This window comes from Bos taurus, chromosome 9 (genome assembly GCF_002263795.3).
Source record: "Bos taurus isolate L1 Dominette 01449 registration number 42190680 breed Hereford chromosome 9, ARS-UCD2.0, whole genome shotgun sequence".
Lineage (NCBI taxonomy): Eukaryota > Metazoa > Chordata > Mammalia > Artiodactyla > Bovidae > Bos > Bos taurus.
In genome coordinates, this window is record NC_037336.1 from 12,959,479 (window position 1) to 12,975,688 (window position 16,210).

At 41.8% G+C, this 16,210-nt stretch overlaps 1 protein-coding gene across 3 annotated transcripts in view; it reads left to right on the plus strand.

The window, feature by feature from the left end:
- Positions 1 to 10,253: 10,253 nt before the first annotated feature.
- The window catches only part of MTO1 (mitochondrial tRNA translation optimization 1), a 30,306-nt gene continuing 24,349 nt past the window's right edge, over positions 10,254 to 16,210 (plus strand). The window contains exons 1-3 of one of the 3 annotated variants that reach the window (XM_059889783.1): positions 10,254 to 10,579; positions 12,626 to 12,825; positions 12,924 to 13,041. In XM_059889783.1, the coding sequence (XP_059745766.1) occupies positions 10,363 to 10,579; positions 12,626 to 12,825; positions 12,924 to 13,041 (535 nt within the window). In that variant the 5' untranslated portion in view covers positions 10,254 to 10,362. Of the gene's footprint in view, positions 10,671 to 12,625; positions 12,826 to 12,923; positions 13,042 to 16,210 lie in introns of all 3 variants that reach the window. The other 2 variants (NM_001076069.1, XM_005210645.4) reach the window with 2 other exon arrangements.

Sequence of the window (16,210 nt, forward strand, 5' to 3'; positions counted from 1 at the left end):
TTGTAAAATGGAAGGAGGACTAGTGTGTAGTCAGACTTCTTCTCAAGCAGACCAATTTCAGGCAAGAGTAAAACGGAAGCTGAAAGGTGGAAGCCATTTCCTTAAAATCACAGTCCCTTGGACTGTCTTCCAGGATGTGCAGGAGTATGCCTCTTCCACGTTGAAGACCTCTGCTCTGTGATTCTGTTTTTGTCCTCCAAGGGCTCCATGCCTGTCCTGAAATCCTATAAATGCCGAGGTAGCCGGCTTAATGCTGTTTTCTGCTGCTGCTGCTAAGTCGCTTCAGTCGTGTCCGACTCTGTGCGACCCCATAGATGGCAGCCCACCAGGCTCCCCCGTCCCTGGGATTCTCCAGGCAAGAACACTGGAGTGGGTTGTCATTTCCTTCTCCAATGCATGATAGTGAAAAGTGAAAGTGAAGTCGCTCAGTCGTGTCCAACTCTTCCAGACCCCATGGACTGCAGCCCACTAGGCTCCTCCATCCATGGGATTTTCCAGGCAAGAGTACTAGAGAATGCTGTCTTCTAGCTGTTTTCAAAGTGCACTAGTGTTAGCTTCGGAGAAGGCAATGGCACCCCACTCCAGTATTCTTGCCTGGAAAATCCCATGGATGGAGGAGCCTGGTAGGCTGCAGTCCATGGGGTCGCTAAGAGTCGGACACGACTGAGCGACTTCACTTTCACTTTTCACTTTCATGCATTGGAGAAGGAAATGGCAACACACTCCAGTGTTCTTGCCTGGAGAATCCCAGGGACGGGGGAGCCTGGTGGGCTGTCATCTATGGGGTCCCACAGAGTTGAACACGACTGAAGTGACTTAGCAATAGCAGTGTTAGCTTAACCAAAAGCATGCAAGCAACAGGCCACCAGACCACAGTCAAGTACCTCTTCTGCTGACCTGTCAAAAGAGGAAAACTTATTCCTTGCTCAATCTTGTAGCAACAATCAGTGTCCAAATCACAGAAGGAATGACTATATGGAGTTTGGACTTTATCAGGTAGGAAAAAACAAGAGATTTGCTTGTGGGTATATATTTTACCTAGATGATTTTATATCTTTTCTTTTATGTCCCATGTTTATCTCAGTAATTCACTTATTCAACAAATATTTGGCACAAATACTATGTGCCAAGCTCAACCCTAGGCGCTCAGGATATACTGACAAACAAAGATCTTGCCCTCCTAGAGCTTACACTCTGGCAGGAAAAAACACACAATAAAATAATACATACATAAATTACTCCATATCACAGAAAATGATGAGCTGTATTAAAAAAAGGTGGAAGTCACTCAGTCATGTCCAACTCTGGGATCCCATGGACTGTAGCCCACCAGGCTCCTCTGTCCGTGGAATTCTCTAGGCAAGAATACTAGAGTGGGTTGCCATTCCCTTCTGCAGGGGATCTTTCCGACTGAGGGATCAAACACAGTCTCTTGCATTGCAGGCATATTCTTTACCACCTGAGGCACCAAGGAATCCCAAATAACTTATGGAACATGGGACCATTTAGGGTTGAAGTGAAATGTTAGTTGCTCGGTCATGTCCGACTCTTTGCGACCCCATGGACTATAGTCTGCAAGTTTCCTCTGTCCAAGGATACTGGAGTGGGTAGCCATTCCCTTCTCCAGGAGCTCTTGGAGATCCCCAAGGTGGGGCTCAAGGGATCCCGTCTTGCAGGCAGCTTCTTTACTGTCTGAGCTACCAGGGGAAAACAGTGCAAGAAATAACAGGGGAAAAAAATAGTGCAAGAAAAATCAGGAATGAGGAATCATACAATTCTAAAATAGTGTTCAATTCAGTTCAGTTGCTCAGTCGTATCTCTTTGCAACCCCATGGACTGTAGCATGCCAGGCCTCCCCGTCTATTACCAACTCCTGGAGCTTGCTCAAACTCATGTCCAACCATCTTATCCTCTGTCATCACCTTCTCCTGCCTTCAGTCTTTCCCAGCATCAGGGTCTTTTTCAATGAGTCAGCTCTTCCCATTAGGTGGCCAAAGTATTGGAGCTTAAGCTTTAGCATCAGTCCTTCCAATGAATATTCAGGACTGATTTCCTTTAGGATTGACTGGTTGGATCTCCTTGCAATCCCAGGGACTCTCAAGAGTCTTCTCCAAACCACAGTTTAAAAGCATCAATTCTTCGGCGCTCAGCTTCCTTTATGGTCTAACTCTCACATTCATACATGACTGCTGGAAAAACCATAGCTTTGACTAGAAGCTATGAAAGAAGCTTTGACCAAGCTTTGACCTTGGTCAGCAAAGCAATGTCTCTGCTTTTTAATATGCTGTCTAGGTTGGTCATAGATTTTCTTCCAAGGAGCAAGCATCCTTTGATTTCATGGCTGCAGTCACCATATGTAGTGATTTTGCAGCCCAAGAAAATAAAGTCTGTCACTGTTTCCATTGTTTCCCCATCTATTTGCCATGAAGTGATGGGACCAGATGCCATGATGTTAGTTTTCTGAATGTTGAGTTTTAAACCAGCTTTTTCACTCTCCTCTTTCATTTTCATCAAAAGACTCTTCAGTTCCTCTTTGCTTTCTGCCATAAAGGTGGTGTCATCTGCATATCTGAGGTTATTGATATTTCTCCTGGCAATCTTCATTCCAGCTTGTGCTTCACCCAGCCTGGCATTTCGCATGATGTACTCTGCATATAAGTTAAAGAAGCAGGGTGACAATATACAGCCTTGATGTACTCCTTTCCCTTTCTCAATTTGGAACCAGTCTGTTTGTTGTGAACCACACAGTCAAAGGCTTTGGAGTAGTCAATAAAGCAGACACAGGTGTTTTTCTGGAATTCTCTTGCTTTTTTGATGATCCAACGGATGTTGGCAATTTGATTTCTGGTTCCTCTGCCTTTTCTGAATCCAGCTTGAACATCTGGAAGTTCTCGCTTCACGTACTGTTGAAGCCTGGCTTGGAGAATTTTGAGCATTACTTTGCTAGCGTGTGAGGTGAGTGCAGTTGTGCGGTAGTTTGAACATTCTTTGGCATTGCCTTTCTTTGGGATTGGAATGAAAACTGACCTTTTCCAGTCCTGTGGCCACTGCTGAGTTTTCCAAATTTGCTGGCATATTGAGTGCAGCACTTTCACAGCATCATCTTTCAGGACTTGAAATAGCTCAACTGGACTTCCATCACCTCCACTAGCTATGGTTGATGCTTCCTAAGGCCCACCTGACTTCGAATTCCAGGATGTCTGGCTCTAGGTGAGTGATCACACCATTGTGGTTATCTGGGTCATTAAGATCTTTTTTGTATAGTTCTTCCGTGTATTCTTGTCACCACTTCTTAATATCTTCTGCTTCCATTCGGCCCATACCATTTCTGTCCTTTATTGTGCCCATCTGCATGAAATGTTCCCTTGGTATCTCTAATTTTCTTAAGATCTCTGGTCCTTCCCATTCTATTGTTTTCCTGATAGCTCAATCGGTAAAGAATCCGCCTGCAATGTAGGAGAACCCCTGGTTCTATTCCTGGGTGAGGATGATCCGCTGGAGAAGTGATAGGCTACCCACTCCAATATTCTTCGGCTTTCCTTGTGGCTCAGCTGGTAAAGAATACACCTGCAATGTGGGAGACCTGGGTTTGATCCCTGGGCTGGAGAGGGAAAGGGCTACCCACTCCAGTATTCTGGCCTAGAGAATTCCACGGACTGTATAGTCCATGGGGTCACAATGAATCAGACAAGACTGAGCAACTTTCACTCTCAGTAAAATAGTGAGAGAATGACACTTGAGCAAAAGTTAAAGGAGGGGATACCCAGGGGAAGAGGGTGAGTTATCCCCTTAATGCCTCTCAGCTTCAAACACGCCCTTCAATAAAAGCTTACTGATAAACAGAATTCCTCTAAGCATTCCTCTTTTATTTTAAATTAATTATATATTTAAGAAAAATTTTTGCCTTTGCTGGGTCTACCCTCTGGTTGCAATGCTCAAGCTTATAATTGTTGTGGCTTCTCTTGTTGCAGAGCATGGGCTCTAGATGTGCGGGCTTCAGTAGTTGTGGCATGTGGGCTCAGTAGTACAGCTCCCAACTCTACAATAGAATGGGAAGGACCAGAGATCTCAAGAAAATTAGAGATACCAAGGGAACATTTCATGCAAAGATGGGCACAATAAAGGACAGAAATGGTATGGGCCGAATGGAAGCAGAAGATATTAAGAGGAGGTGACAAGAATACACGGAAGAACTATACAAAAAAGATCTTAATGACCCAGATAACCACAATGGTGTAATCACTCACCTAGAGCCAGACATCCTGGAGTAGTAGCCCAGCTCTAGAGCCTGGGCTCACTAGTAGTGGCTCATGGGCCCAGTTGCTCCACGGCATATGGACACTCCTGGACCAGAGGTCAAACCAGTGTCTCCTGCGTTGGCTGGTAGATTCTTTACAGCTGAGCCACCAGGGAAGCCCAAGCATTTCTCTTTGAAAGTGCCCACTATGGTAACTTTTCTCAGCAGAAATTGCTGGAGGAACATTGCAGGAAGATGTTTCCCGCTGTTTCCACATAATAGAGGGAGTGGCAGGGGATTGACAGAATGAAGGTATCAAGGTTCAACCTGACACCCAGGTCTCCTGCATTGCAGGCATTCTTTACCATCTGAGCCACCAGGGAACCCCAAGGAAAAAAACACTAATTTGAAAAGATATGTACCCCTATGTTCACCACAGTATTATTAAAATTAACAATAGGCAAAATATGGAAACAACCTAAGTGCCCATTGACAGATGAATGAATAAAGAAGATGGGTCTATATGTACAATGGAATACTACTCAGCCATTAAAAGATGAAATCTTTCCATTTGCAACAATATTGAGGATATTATGCAAAGTGAGATAAGTCAGATGGAGAAAGACAAACAGCATATGATTTTACTCATAGGTGGGATTTAAAAAAACCAAAATAAGTGAACTAAGCAAACCACAAAAACACACAGATATCCAGAGCAGAGTATTGGTTACCAGAGGGGAAAGGGAGTGAAGGGAAAGTGAATGGGTAAAGGGGGTGAACTCTATGGTGACTGATGGAAACTAAACTTTTGCTGGTGAATACCCTTCTGTGGTGTATACAGAGAAGACACAGTGTGGTACATGTGCTCAGGTCCACAGCTGTGTCTGACTCTCTGCAGCCCCATGGATCGTAGCCCGTTTCTCTGTCCACGGAATTCTCCAGGCAAGAATATTGGAGTGAGTTGCCGTTTCCTCTTCCAGGGGTCCAACCCACGGATTGAACCTGTGTCTCTTGTGTCTCCTGCATTGGTAGGTGGATTCTCTATCACTAGTGCCACCTGGGAAGCCCATAATATGGTACAGGTGAAACACATAATGTTATGATCCAGTATTACAAAAAAGAAACAGCTGTGAAGGGGAAAGTATTAACATACAAATATCCACCTTCTTGCCTACAATTAACTTCCTTTTGTGCTGAATGCTATTCTTTTTTTAAGTATGAAATACCATAAAGTTTGTGGGGAGATGTGGATGCAGGGCAAGAGTTAAAGGAAAACTGTATTACAGGCTGAAGGAACAGCAAATGCAAAAGAAAAAAGACTAAGAAGGTATTTGGAGGCCAGATAATAAGCAATCCAACCACTGTGCTTTCCTTTTAGGATGACTGACTTCAAGTCCATTTCATAAATCAGTTCTTTTAAGAAGCAAGCATTTCCTATCATCTGTCCTGGGCAGGATCATGCCCTCTGTATTGCAGCTCACTTTGGCTTTATTCCAGAGCCCAGGAGCTGCAAATACTGACGCCTAAAGCCTGTCCTCTACAAGAGAAGTCACCACAGTGAGAAGCCTGTGCACCGCAACTAGAGAGCAGCCCCTACTGGCCACAAATAGAGGAAGGCCCACGCAGCAGCACAGCCCAGCACAGCCGATACATACATACATAGTTAAAAACAAATAAATAAATATGCACCATGTAAAGGGAAGAGTCAAATTGAAGATGTAGGCCTGTGATTCTCTAATCAAAGGCTCAAGCTACTAATTTTAAAATACTTATTAATAAAACAGTACATTGTGTAGCCTTGAAAATGACATAAACCTGTATTCCTTGGCATAGAAAAATGTCCATGATAAACTATTATGTGAAAAAAGTTACAAAACAGTGTATATAGATCACAGTATGACCATATTTTCATTAAAAGATAATGAAAATACATTTATAATTAAAACTTAATTAAAATCCAGTGCTGGCTACGATGAGATGAAATAATCTTACACTGTCCATGCAACCTGACACAAAGATTTTAGAAAGTTAATTTAGTAGTTATGAAAAATTTAAACATTGAGGAGTCCTTTTACCCAGAATTTTCATTTATAATGAGTCCCATAACTTTTTTAAAAAATAGTTTTTATGTAGTTATTTTTGGCTCTGCTGTTTTCATTGCTGTGAGGGCTTTTTCTCTAGTTGCGGCAAGCGGGGACTACTCTCCAGTGGCAGTGCACGGGCTTCCAGAAGTTGTGGCACGTGGGCTTAGTCGCTCTGAGCAGGTGGGATCCTCCTGGATCAGGCAGGGATCAAACTCGTGCCCCCTGCATTGGTAGGTGGGTTCTGTACCACTGAGCCACCAAGGAAGCCCAAGAGTCCCATAACTTTTAAAAGATACATGTACAAAGATGACCATAATATCAAAAAATTAGAAATGCGAACTAAGAGTGCTGCCTGCCATATCAGTAAACAAAGGATGTTGGAGCCATCAAGCCACCACACGTCTGGATGGTGAGCCCTGAGGGAACGCAGGATGGAAACCGGGAATGCCCACCATCTAGCAATCAACTGCTATAGCCATCCGCTCAAAAATAAACTATGGTTCATATAAACAACTGACTATATCACTAAAAAGTGAGATAGATTCATACATATTGGCAATAGAGATAGTAAAAAAAAAATTGTTTAAAAAAGTAGCAAACTAAAAAACAATATAGTCACATGTAATATATTACATGTGCAAAATAATAGTAGCATTAGTATAACTATAAAAAATGAGGCACTGGGACTTTGCTGGTGGTCCAGTGGCTAAAACTCCACGCTCCCCACGCAGGGGGCCTGGGTTCGATCCCTGTCAGAGGAACTAGATTCCACATGCTCCAGCTATGTTTGCATGCCACAAATAAGACCTGGTGCAGTTAAATTAATAAATAAAAATTAGGAGGCATTAGCAAGAAGAGATAAGAAAGCCTTCTTCAGCGATCAATGCAAAGAAATAGAGGAGAACAACAGAATGGGAAAGACTAGAGATCTCTTCAAGAAAATCAGAGATACCAAAGGAACATTTCATGCAAAGATGGGCTTGATATACGACAGAAATGGTATGGATCTAACAGAAGCAGAAGATATTAAGAAGAGATGGCAAGAATACACAGAAGAACTGTACAATAAAGATCTTCATGACCCAGATAATCACGATGGTGTGATCACTGACCTAGAGCCAGACATCCTGGAATGTGAAGTCAAGTGGGCCTTAGGAAGCATCACTACGAACAAAGCTAGTGGAGGTGATAGAATTCCAGTTGAGCTATTCCAAATCCTGAAAGATGATGCTGTGAAAGTGCTGCACTCAATATGCCAGCAAATGTGGAAAACTCAGCAGTGGCCACAGGACTGGAAAAGGTCAGTTTTCATTCCAATCCCAAAGAAAGGCAATGCCAAAGAATGCTCAAACTACCGCACAATTGCACTCATCTCACACGCTAGTAAAGTAATGCTTAAAATTCTCCAAGCCAGGCTTCAGCAATATGTGAACCATGAACTTCCTGATGTTCAAGCTGGTTTTAGAAAAGACAGAGGAACCAGAGATCAAATTGCCAACATCCGCTGGATCATGGAAAAAGCAAGAGAGTTCCAGAAAAACATCTCTTTCTGCTTTATTGACTATGCCAAAGCCTTTGACTGTGTGGATCACAAGAAACTGTGGAAAATTCTGAAAGAGATGGGAATACCAGACCACCTGATCTGCCTCTTGAGAAATCTGTATGCAGGTCAGGAAGCAACAGTTAGAACTGGACATGGAACAACAGACTGGTTCCAAATAGGAAAAGGAGTACGTCAAGGCTGTATATTGTCACCCTGTTTATTTAACTTATATGCAGAGTACATCATGAGAAATGCTGGACTGGAAGAAACACAAGCTGGAATCAAGATTGCTAGGAGAAATATCAATAACCTCAGATATGCAGATGACACCACTCTTATGGCAGAAAGAGAAGAGGAACTCAAAAGCCTCTTGATGTAAGTGAAAGTGGAGAGTGAAAAAGTTGGCTTAAAGCTGAACATTCAGAAAACAAAGATCATGGCATCCGGTCCCATTACTTCATGGCAAATAGATGGGGAAACAGTGGAAACAGTGTCAGACTTAATTTTTCTGGGCTCCAAAATCACTGCAGATGGTGACTGCAGCCATGAAATTAAAAGACGCTTACTCCTTGGAAGGAAAGTTATGACCAACCTAGATAGCATATTCAAAAGCAGAGACATTACTTTGCCAACAAAGCTCTGTCTAGTCAAGGCTATGGTTTTTCCTGTGGTCATGTATGGATGTGAGAGTTGGACTGTGAAGAAGGCTGAGCGCCGAAGAATTGATGCTTTTGAACTGTGGTGTTGGAGAAGACTCTTGAGAGTCCCTTGGACTGCAAGGAGATCCAACCAGTCCATTCTGAAGGACATCAGCCCTGGCATTTCTTTGGAAGGAATGATGCTAAAGCTGAAACTCCAGTACTTTGGCCACTTCATGAGAAGAGTTGACTCATTGGAAAAGATTCTGATGCTGGGAGGGATTGGGGGCAAGAGGAGAAGGGGACGACAGAGGATGAGATGGCTGGATGGCATCACTGACTCGATGGACGTGAGTCTGAGTGAATTCCGGGAGTTGGTGACGGACAGGGAGGCCTGGCGTGCTGCGATTCATGGGGTTGCAAAGAGTCAGACACGACTGAGCGACTGATCTGATCTGATCTGAGCAACAAAATACTGACAATTATTACAGAGATGAAAGTCCGAAGGCCCGATGGAAATTACAAGTTCCTTAACTCAAAGTTTTGTATTTCTGTTTAAGCTTTAAACTGTGTATAAAAAAATACTTACTAATAATGTAATGACAAAAATTATGTATTCAATAGATATTAATAATCAGAATAATAAAACAGCCACATGGATCGTTTCACAATCCAACCAGTGATAAGTTTCCTCTCTAAGGAAGGTGTTGGGTTGCACACTACCCTCCTCCCCCTAACCAGGGTGTGTTTGCACAGCTTCAAAACTGAAGAAACATCTTGGAGTCAGCACAGAGACGTCAATGGTTTAAGGGACAGGAGTGCTTGCTTGTCTGCAGCAAGGTCCTCAAGAGACACCCCACTGCGTACCTTGGAGGGGGGACAGACCACAGCAGCAGAATTCGCTCCCAGTGGAAGGGAGAGGTTAGCAGTTACATGGTGAAGTAACTGGGACATGACCCTCTCATTAGCCCTTTGCTTAGCGGTCACCAGCTAAGGCCTGGGGCAAGAGTATGTAGGAAGGTCAGTCATGTGAGTAGGGTGTAGGTGAGGTAGACACTGGCTAACTAGGGCATGCACACAGAGCAGGGGATGTACCTGACCACATAGAGGTTTTAAAACTATCAGTTCCCTAAGGCTGGACATTTAACCTTCAACCCTTCAGTTCTTCTAACTAGGCTTCATGAACCTTTCATCCACAAATACATTTGAATATCTCTGGAATCTATCCCAATCTTCATAAACAGAGGCAAGGTGATGGCTGCACCACAAATTTCAAAGACTCATGTAAAGCAAAGGGACCTAAATTATTGTTTGTAGGCAGTCACCTAGTGATTAGGGCAGCAATTCGCTTAAAAGGACAAAAGATGACTGAGTAGAAGTGCCGCCCCCCGCCCCCCCGCCCCCAAATCCAGAACCATAGGTAATCCAACAGCCTCCGCCAGGAAGAAACGGGGTTCAGTTCAGTCGCTCAGTCGTGTCCGACTCTGCGACCCCATGAACCGCAGCACGCCAGGCCTCCCTGTCCATCACCAACTCCCTGAGTCCACCCAAACCCATGTCCGTTGAGTTGGTGTTGCCATCCAACCATCTCATCCTTCGTCGTCCCCTTCTCCAACCACAGGTAATCCAACAGCCTCCGCCAGGCAAGAAACGAGGTACACACGCACCAATCCACGTGCACACACTCCAACGCGCTTCGCCAGGAAAGTCGCGCCAAACTGCCAATCAGCGGCGACGCTGGACGTAGACGTGACGCTGTGACATCATAGCAAGATGGCTGCTTCCTGAAGGCTTTCTCTCCTAAGTGTTTTCCCCTCGCTAGTGTCAGGATCCGAGTTAACAGACTGCCTTTCTCCAGCAATGTTCTGTATCCGAGGCTGTGGCCGCCGGGTCGCGGCTTCCCTCACCAAACAGCACCTTGCGTCGGTCCGGTTCGGCGGTGACAGCGCGGCGCCCTGGACTCCGCACTTCGACGTTGTGGTCATCGGCGGAGGACACGCAGGGACCGAAGCCGCTGCCGCCGCAGCTCGGTGCGGCTCCCGGACTCTGCTGCTCACGCACCGAGTGGACACCATCGGTGAGTGGCGCGGTGTGAGGCTTGCAGAGAGACGCACGCTGCCAGGATCCTCCTTCTCCCCTTCCCAGTGCCTTTTCCTCCAGTTACTCTGGTGAGAATCCTACCGAATGTCGTTTTAGCCTGATGTGTGTTTCGCAGATCAAGCGGGACCGGGCCAGAACTCTGGTTTCGGCTGTTCTGTGGACCACGAATTGTGCTGCTGTTGACAGAAATAATTAGTTGGAGGAGGGTTGAGGGAGAGGTGCCTTGAGAAAAGAGCAAACTCTTAATACTGGTGATACTTCATTTCAATTTTGCCTTTTGCCCTTTACTAGCTTGTTGTTTCGGTTAGAGTGAATCAACGTTATTAGTGCTCGTTTATTAAATACCCATTGTGTTTTTCTCGAGATTTTGTGGAACCCTTTTGAAGAACGAGGCTACTTTTTAAATTGTATTTTATATTCGTACTGAATGTTTATTCCCCAATTTTATGGTCAGGACCCGACTGTGCTTTTTGGCACTTCACAAGCAGTGGTTGGACGGCCATTATTTAAAGCAAGACCCCTCTGTGGCATCATCATAGATGCCAGCTAGGACACTATCTTGTAAACTATGCATGCCTGTGTCTTTCCTTGTGCATTTTGCTTACGAGGGAACTGTAATTGAAATGTTAACAATGCTTTCTGTACTGAAATACTGTTTAGAAATAACCATTCAGTTTATAACTGTGGAGAAATATATACTTTTGTTAACAGCGATTCTTTTGGATAGAGGCTATGTGATTACCCAAGTAAAAACCAGGTACTGCATTTCAATAATAATAATTTTAAAAGTTGAATGAACAAAAAAGTATTATTGAACTAAGATGATAAGATAATACTATAAGTGGTGTAGCTTTGTCAAGGATAAAGGAATTCCCATCAAAACATGTATTTATATTTTTATACCAATACAATGTGACCTATGTTATCTTTTTAAATAAATGAATTTCAGAGATATGTAATAACTCTTATAAATGAGCTTAATGAATGACAGTTCTATCTTAAAATCAAAGTCTCATTTTTTTTAAGGTACTTTGATGTCATGGAGTATGAAGTATTTCTGCTTGTTCTCAGAAAGATAGCTTTGACTTAGAAGGTTAAACTTCCATAGGAATACAGAATGCAGGAATTGTCCTGTATCAATTCCGTCGTATCATCTGCCATAATAAAGTCAGAGGTAGAAAATTTTTTATTTTATTAATAACCTGGGAAATAGTGCTTTTTGACAAACTCTTGTTTGCCATTCATGACGAAAGAGAAGAGTCTTTTAACACTAAACCACTCACTGGCAAGTAGGAACAGGATTACTTTAGATCAATAAAGATTTATCCCTAAAATAGTTTAGGTCACACTCCCCAAGCACAAAGCCTCATCAGGAAGAGTGTTTACCTAAATAAACAGTGGTTCTGTATCAAAGGAAGGAGGAAGATAATCTATGAAGTTGTCATCCCTGTTTTTACAGTAGGGACACTGAGATACAGAATATTAGACAACTTACCAAGATCACCTAGAGCTTCTAAGTGGTGAATATAGGAGCTGAACCAGAACTCTGCCTTGCTCCTAACCCATGCTCATAAGGACGGCACTATTCAGCCTCCCTCTGGAGACCGTGAAAACTTTTGGAGGCCTTAATGCTGGTCACAGGATCAGCAGATGGCCTTTATGGAAGACATAATTAATTATAACTGTGAACCAGTACAAAGAAATCTCTTAAATTATGCTTGATTTAGGAAGGTTTCATGAGGTAAGGTTTTCAAAATCACATTGTAAAGGAAGAAGCAGCATAATGAAGTGCTAAAAATATGTACAAGAGACAGATTCAAAAGAAACGTCCAGCAGTTGTTTGTCTTCCACAATGCCCTGAATAACTCTTGCATCCCATTGGGACTTCAGCAGTTTTAGTGTTTGCATCATTTTTTATTTTTAATCACATGATTCTAGTCACTTGTACAGACATTTTCCTATCAGGCACGCACTGTGTGCAAGATGCTCGTATATTTATTTTGTTTATGTCTGTTCTCTTTAGGTCAGATGTCCTGTAATCCTTCCTTTGGTGGCATTGGAAAGGGGCATTTAATGAGGGAAGTCGATGCCTTGGATGGCCTGTGTTCTCGAATCTGTGACCAGTCTGGTATACATTACAAAGTATTAAACCGGCGCAAGGGACCAGCTGTTTGGGGTCTGAGAGCTCAAATTGATAGGAAGCTTTATAAGCAGAACATGCAGGTAAGAACAGGGCATGAAAACAGGAAGGATTGTAGTGATTATTTAACATGCAAGTTATTTTTAACAAGTTATTTTCAACTTGCATTCTCTTTTGCTAGAAAGAAATCCTAAATACACCGCTGCTTACTGTTCAGGAGGGAGCTGTAGAAGATCTCATTCTTACAGAACCAGAGCCTGAGCACACTGGGAAATACCGTGTCAGTGGTGTTGTTTTGGGTATGTACTGCTTACAGATAATAATAACAGTATCAAACTCCATGTGAAAATTTTATCCTGAGTAGTGTATGGAGATGTTTTGCTTATTTTAGGAAATTGTTGTGTTTTCTGCTCAAGTATGAGGGAAACTGTATAGAAAAAATCCTATTCCTCATTTTATTTTTACCATGAAGCTCACCTTCTGTACCATCTTATTTTGGGACTCTATAGCCTGCAAAATTATGTATTTTCCTCTTGGTATTTCTGTGGTAATTTTTATTTTTCTTAGTTCTGACTTTAAACATTTTAAATTTATATTTTACAAGATTATTATGTATGTTTTTATTTGAGTTACATATTAATTTTTTAAATAAAATTGCACATGCACATATTTTTTACAGAAGAATGGAAAAGCAATTTATCTCTGTTTTCTCCCTTTAAAGACTTAACCACTTTAGCTCTTTTAGCCTTCACTGCAAACACTAATTGGAAGATTTGTGTGTGCATAGTTATTTTATGGCTTGACTGACTCTGTACAGTCTGATGATTAGGGATTGAACTGGCCTTTTTTTGGGGAATTCCCAAACATCTATGTCTGTTAGTCCTAAAGAGAAGAATCAGTCTTCTGCCAGAGGACTGGACTGTTAGCTTTCTAGGAACAAAGTGGTAGGAGGGGCTGCACTGGAGAAATTTATCCTTTTTTTTTTTAATTGGAGGATAATTGCTTTACAATGTTTTATTGGTTTCTGCCATACAACATCTCAAATCAGCCATAAAAAATTCATCATTTAAAATACTTATTAACTTATTTTCCCTGTTTAAATTTTATTATAGACATTTTTTAGAATGGGATATACATATTAATTTTCTTACTTAGAAATAATTGAGTGTGTTTGTCTTACACGATAAGAAGGACATGGGTAGACAGTCCACCTGGAAGTCCTAGCCATGTCACCAGACACCCATGCCCTTCCATTGTCCTGCTCTGTCACCTTTGGCTGTAGCTTTCATCCCAGTGTTCACAAGACCAAAGTCACATATCCAGGCATCCATTATCAGAAAGAAAAGGAAAAAGAGGGAAAGGGTAAAGACCAAATAAAGACAGAGCAAACAAGGTGCATTTCCTTTTAAACAGGATTTCCACTTTCCTATTAATAGACGTCTAGCCCAGCATCTTCTTGAAGTCCATTGACCAAAACTTCATCCTAATGGCCTTCTATGGCCTCAAATTGGTGTGAGAAGATAAATATTTTTAATTGGTATATTTCACCCAAGGAAAATTAGAGTTATTAGTCAAGAAAGTGTGTCAGTTGGATAAGGAATTACTTACATTGAGAGTGCTATCATAACAAATATATTACCTATAACTCCCATCCCACATAGGCATTGAACATATCCGGTGTTACAAGTAAAAACAATAATCAAATACTGTGGTAGCCATACGATGCAGCAGTCCCACTACTGGGCATATACCCTGAGAAAACTTCATGATTCAAAAAGACACATGTACCCCAATGTTCATTGCAGCACTATTTACAATAGCCAGGACACGGAAGCATCCTAGATGTCCACCGACAGATGAATGGAGAAAAAGAGTGTGGTACATATACACAATGGAATATTACTCAGCCATAAAAGGAATGAATTTGAGTCAGTTCTAATGAGGTGGATGAACCTAGAGCCTGTTAAACGAGTGAAATAAGTCAGAAAGAGAAAAACAAATATTGTATATTAACGCACAATATGGAATATAGAAAAATGATACTGATGGACCTATTTGCAGCACAGCAGTAGAGACACAGACATAGAGAACAGACTTGTGGACCCAGTGGGGGAAGAAGAGGGTGGGACGAACTGAGAGAGGAGCATTAAAATGTATACAAAACCAGGTGTAGAATAGATAGCAAGTGGGAAGTTGCTGTATAATACAGGGAGCTCAATCCAGGGCTCTGACAACCTAGAGGGGTGGAATCGGTGGGGAGTCGGAGGGAAGGTTCAAGAGGGAGGGGACGTGTGTACATCTGGCTGATTCATATAGTTGTTCTACGGCAGAAACCAACACAACTTTGTAAAGCAGTTATCCTCTGATTAAAAGGAAAAGGAAAGACAAAATGAAGAAAAGCAGAAAGATACTGCTCAAACTTTACTGTGAGGAATTTGGTGGACTCAAAGAGTAAAAAGAAAATACATTGACTGGAGAAGGTGCTTTGGAATTAGACTAGTGTTCAGACTTAGCTTTGGGTTTCAGTTTCTTCATCTACAAAATTGGGAGAGTAATGTATATTTCACGAAATGTGAAAAATGTGACTTAATGTTGAGGCTGGCATATAGTAAGGATTTAACAGATTACAATAAAATATTTAATAAATAATTATACTTAATTACTTAATAAATAACTGCAACATTAATAGTAAAAAAACATGGTAGCTGCAGCCAGCTAATGCCTAAAAAAATTTTTTTAAGAAAAAATAAATTGCCATTTACCACAGACAATTAAAGCCAGGGATCTGAAAAAATTTTCAATTTGCTCTATATTCCACCTGAATTTTTAAAATTCCATATAAGTATATTTATGATGTAGGCATATCTTTTTTATAGATTAGAATGCCAACTTTCGTAAAGTTCAAGTAGTTTCCCCAAGTCCCACAGCTAGAAAATATCACAGTCAAGAACTCAATCCAGGTATTTAAAAACTTAAATGTTCCTTTTGCATCATCAACAGTTTAAAGGGGATGAAAGAAGGCAGAGTGAAAAGGTGGTCTCTCTCTCATCTTGTGCTCCAGGCAGCCGGTTTCCTTCTTCAGGAGCATTCCTAGGCACTGGCGTGGTCTTTCTGTCTGTGATTTTATCCTTGACTTCATGCAGAGGTATATATATTCCACCCCCACACACAGTAGTAACATATTGTACACACTCTGCTATACTTTTTTTTTAACCACTTAATCTGTGTTTGCTTTGCCTTTTAGGAGCTATGTTTCTTTCTTATAAGTTCATGGCTTTTGTTCTGTGATTACCTTAGTAACTATGATTTTGTATAATACACCCCATCTTCCCTTTCTTCTGTCAGTGTTTCCTGACTTCCCTATGTTGAACAGTTACTACTTTTATTTTCATTTCCTTTTCTCTCTGCCTCCTTTCCTCGCCAGACTTGATGATTATATTGTTTTTATTAAGGTAGCCCTTTATGTTT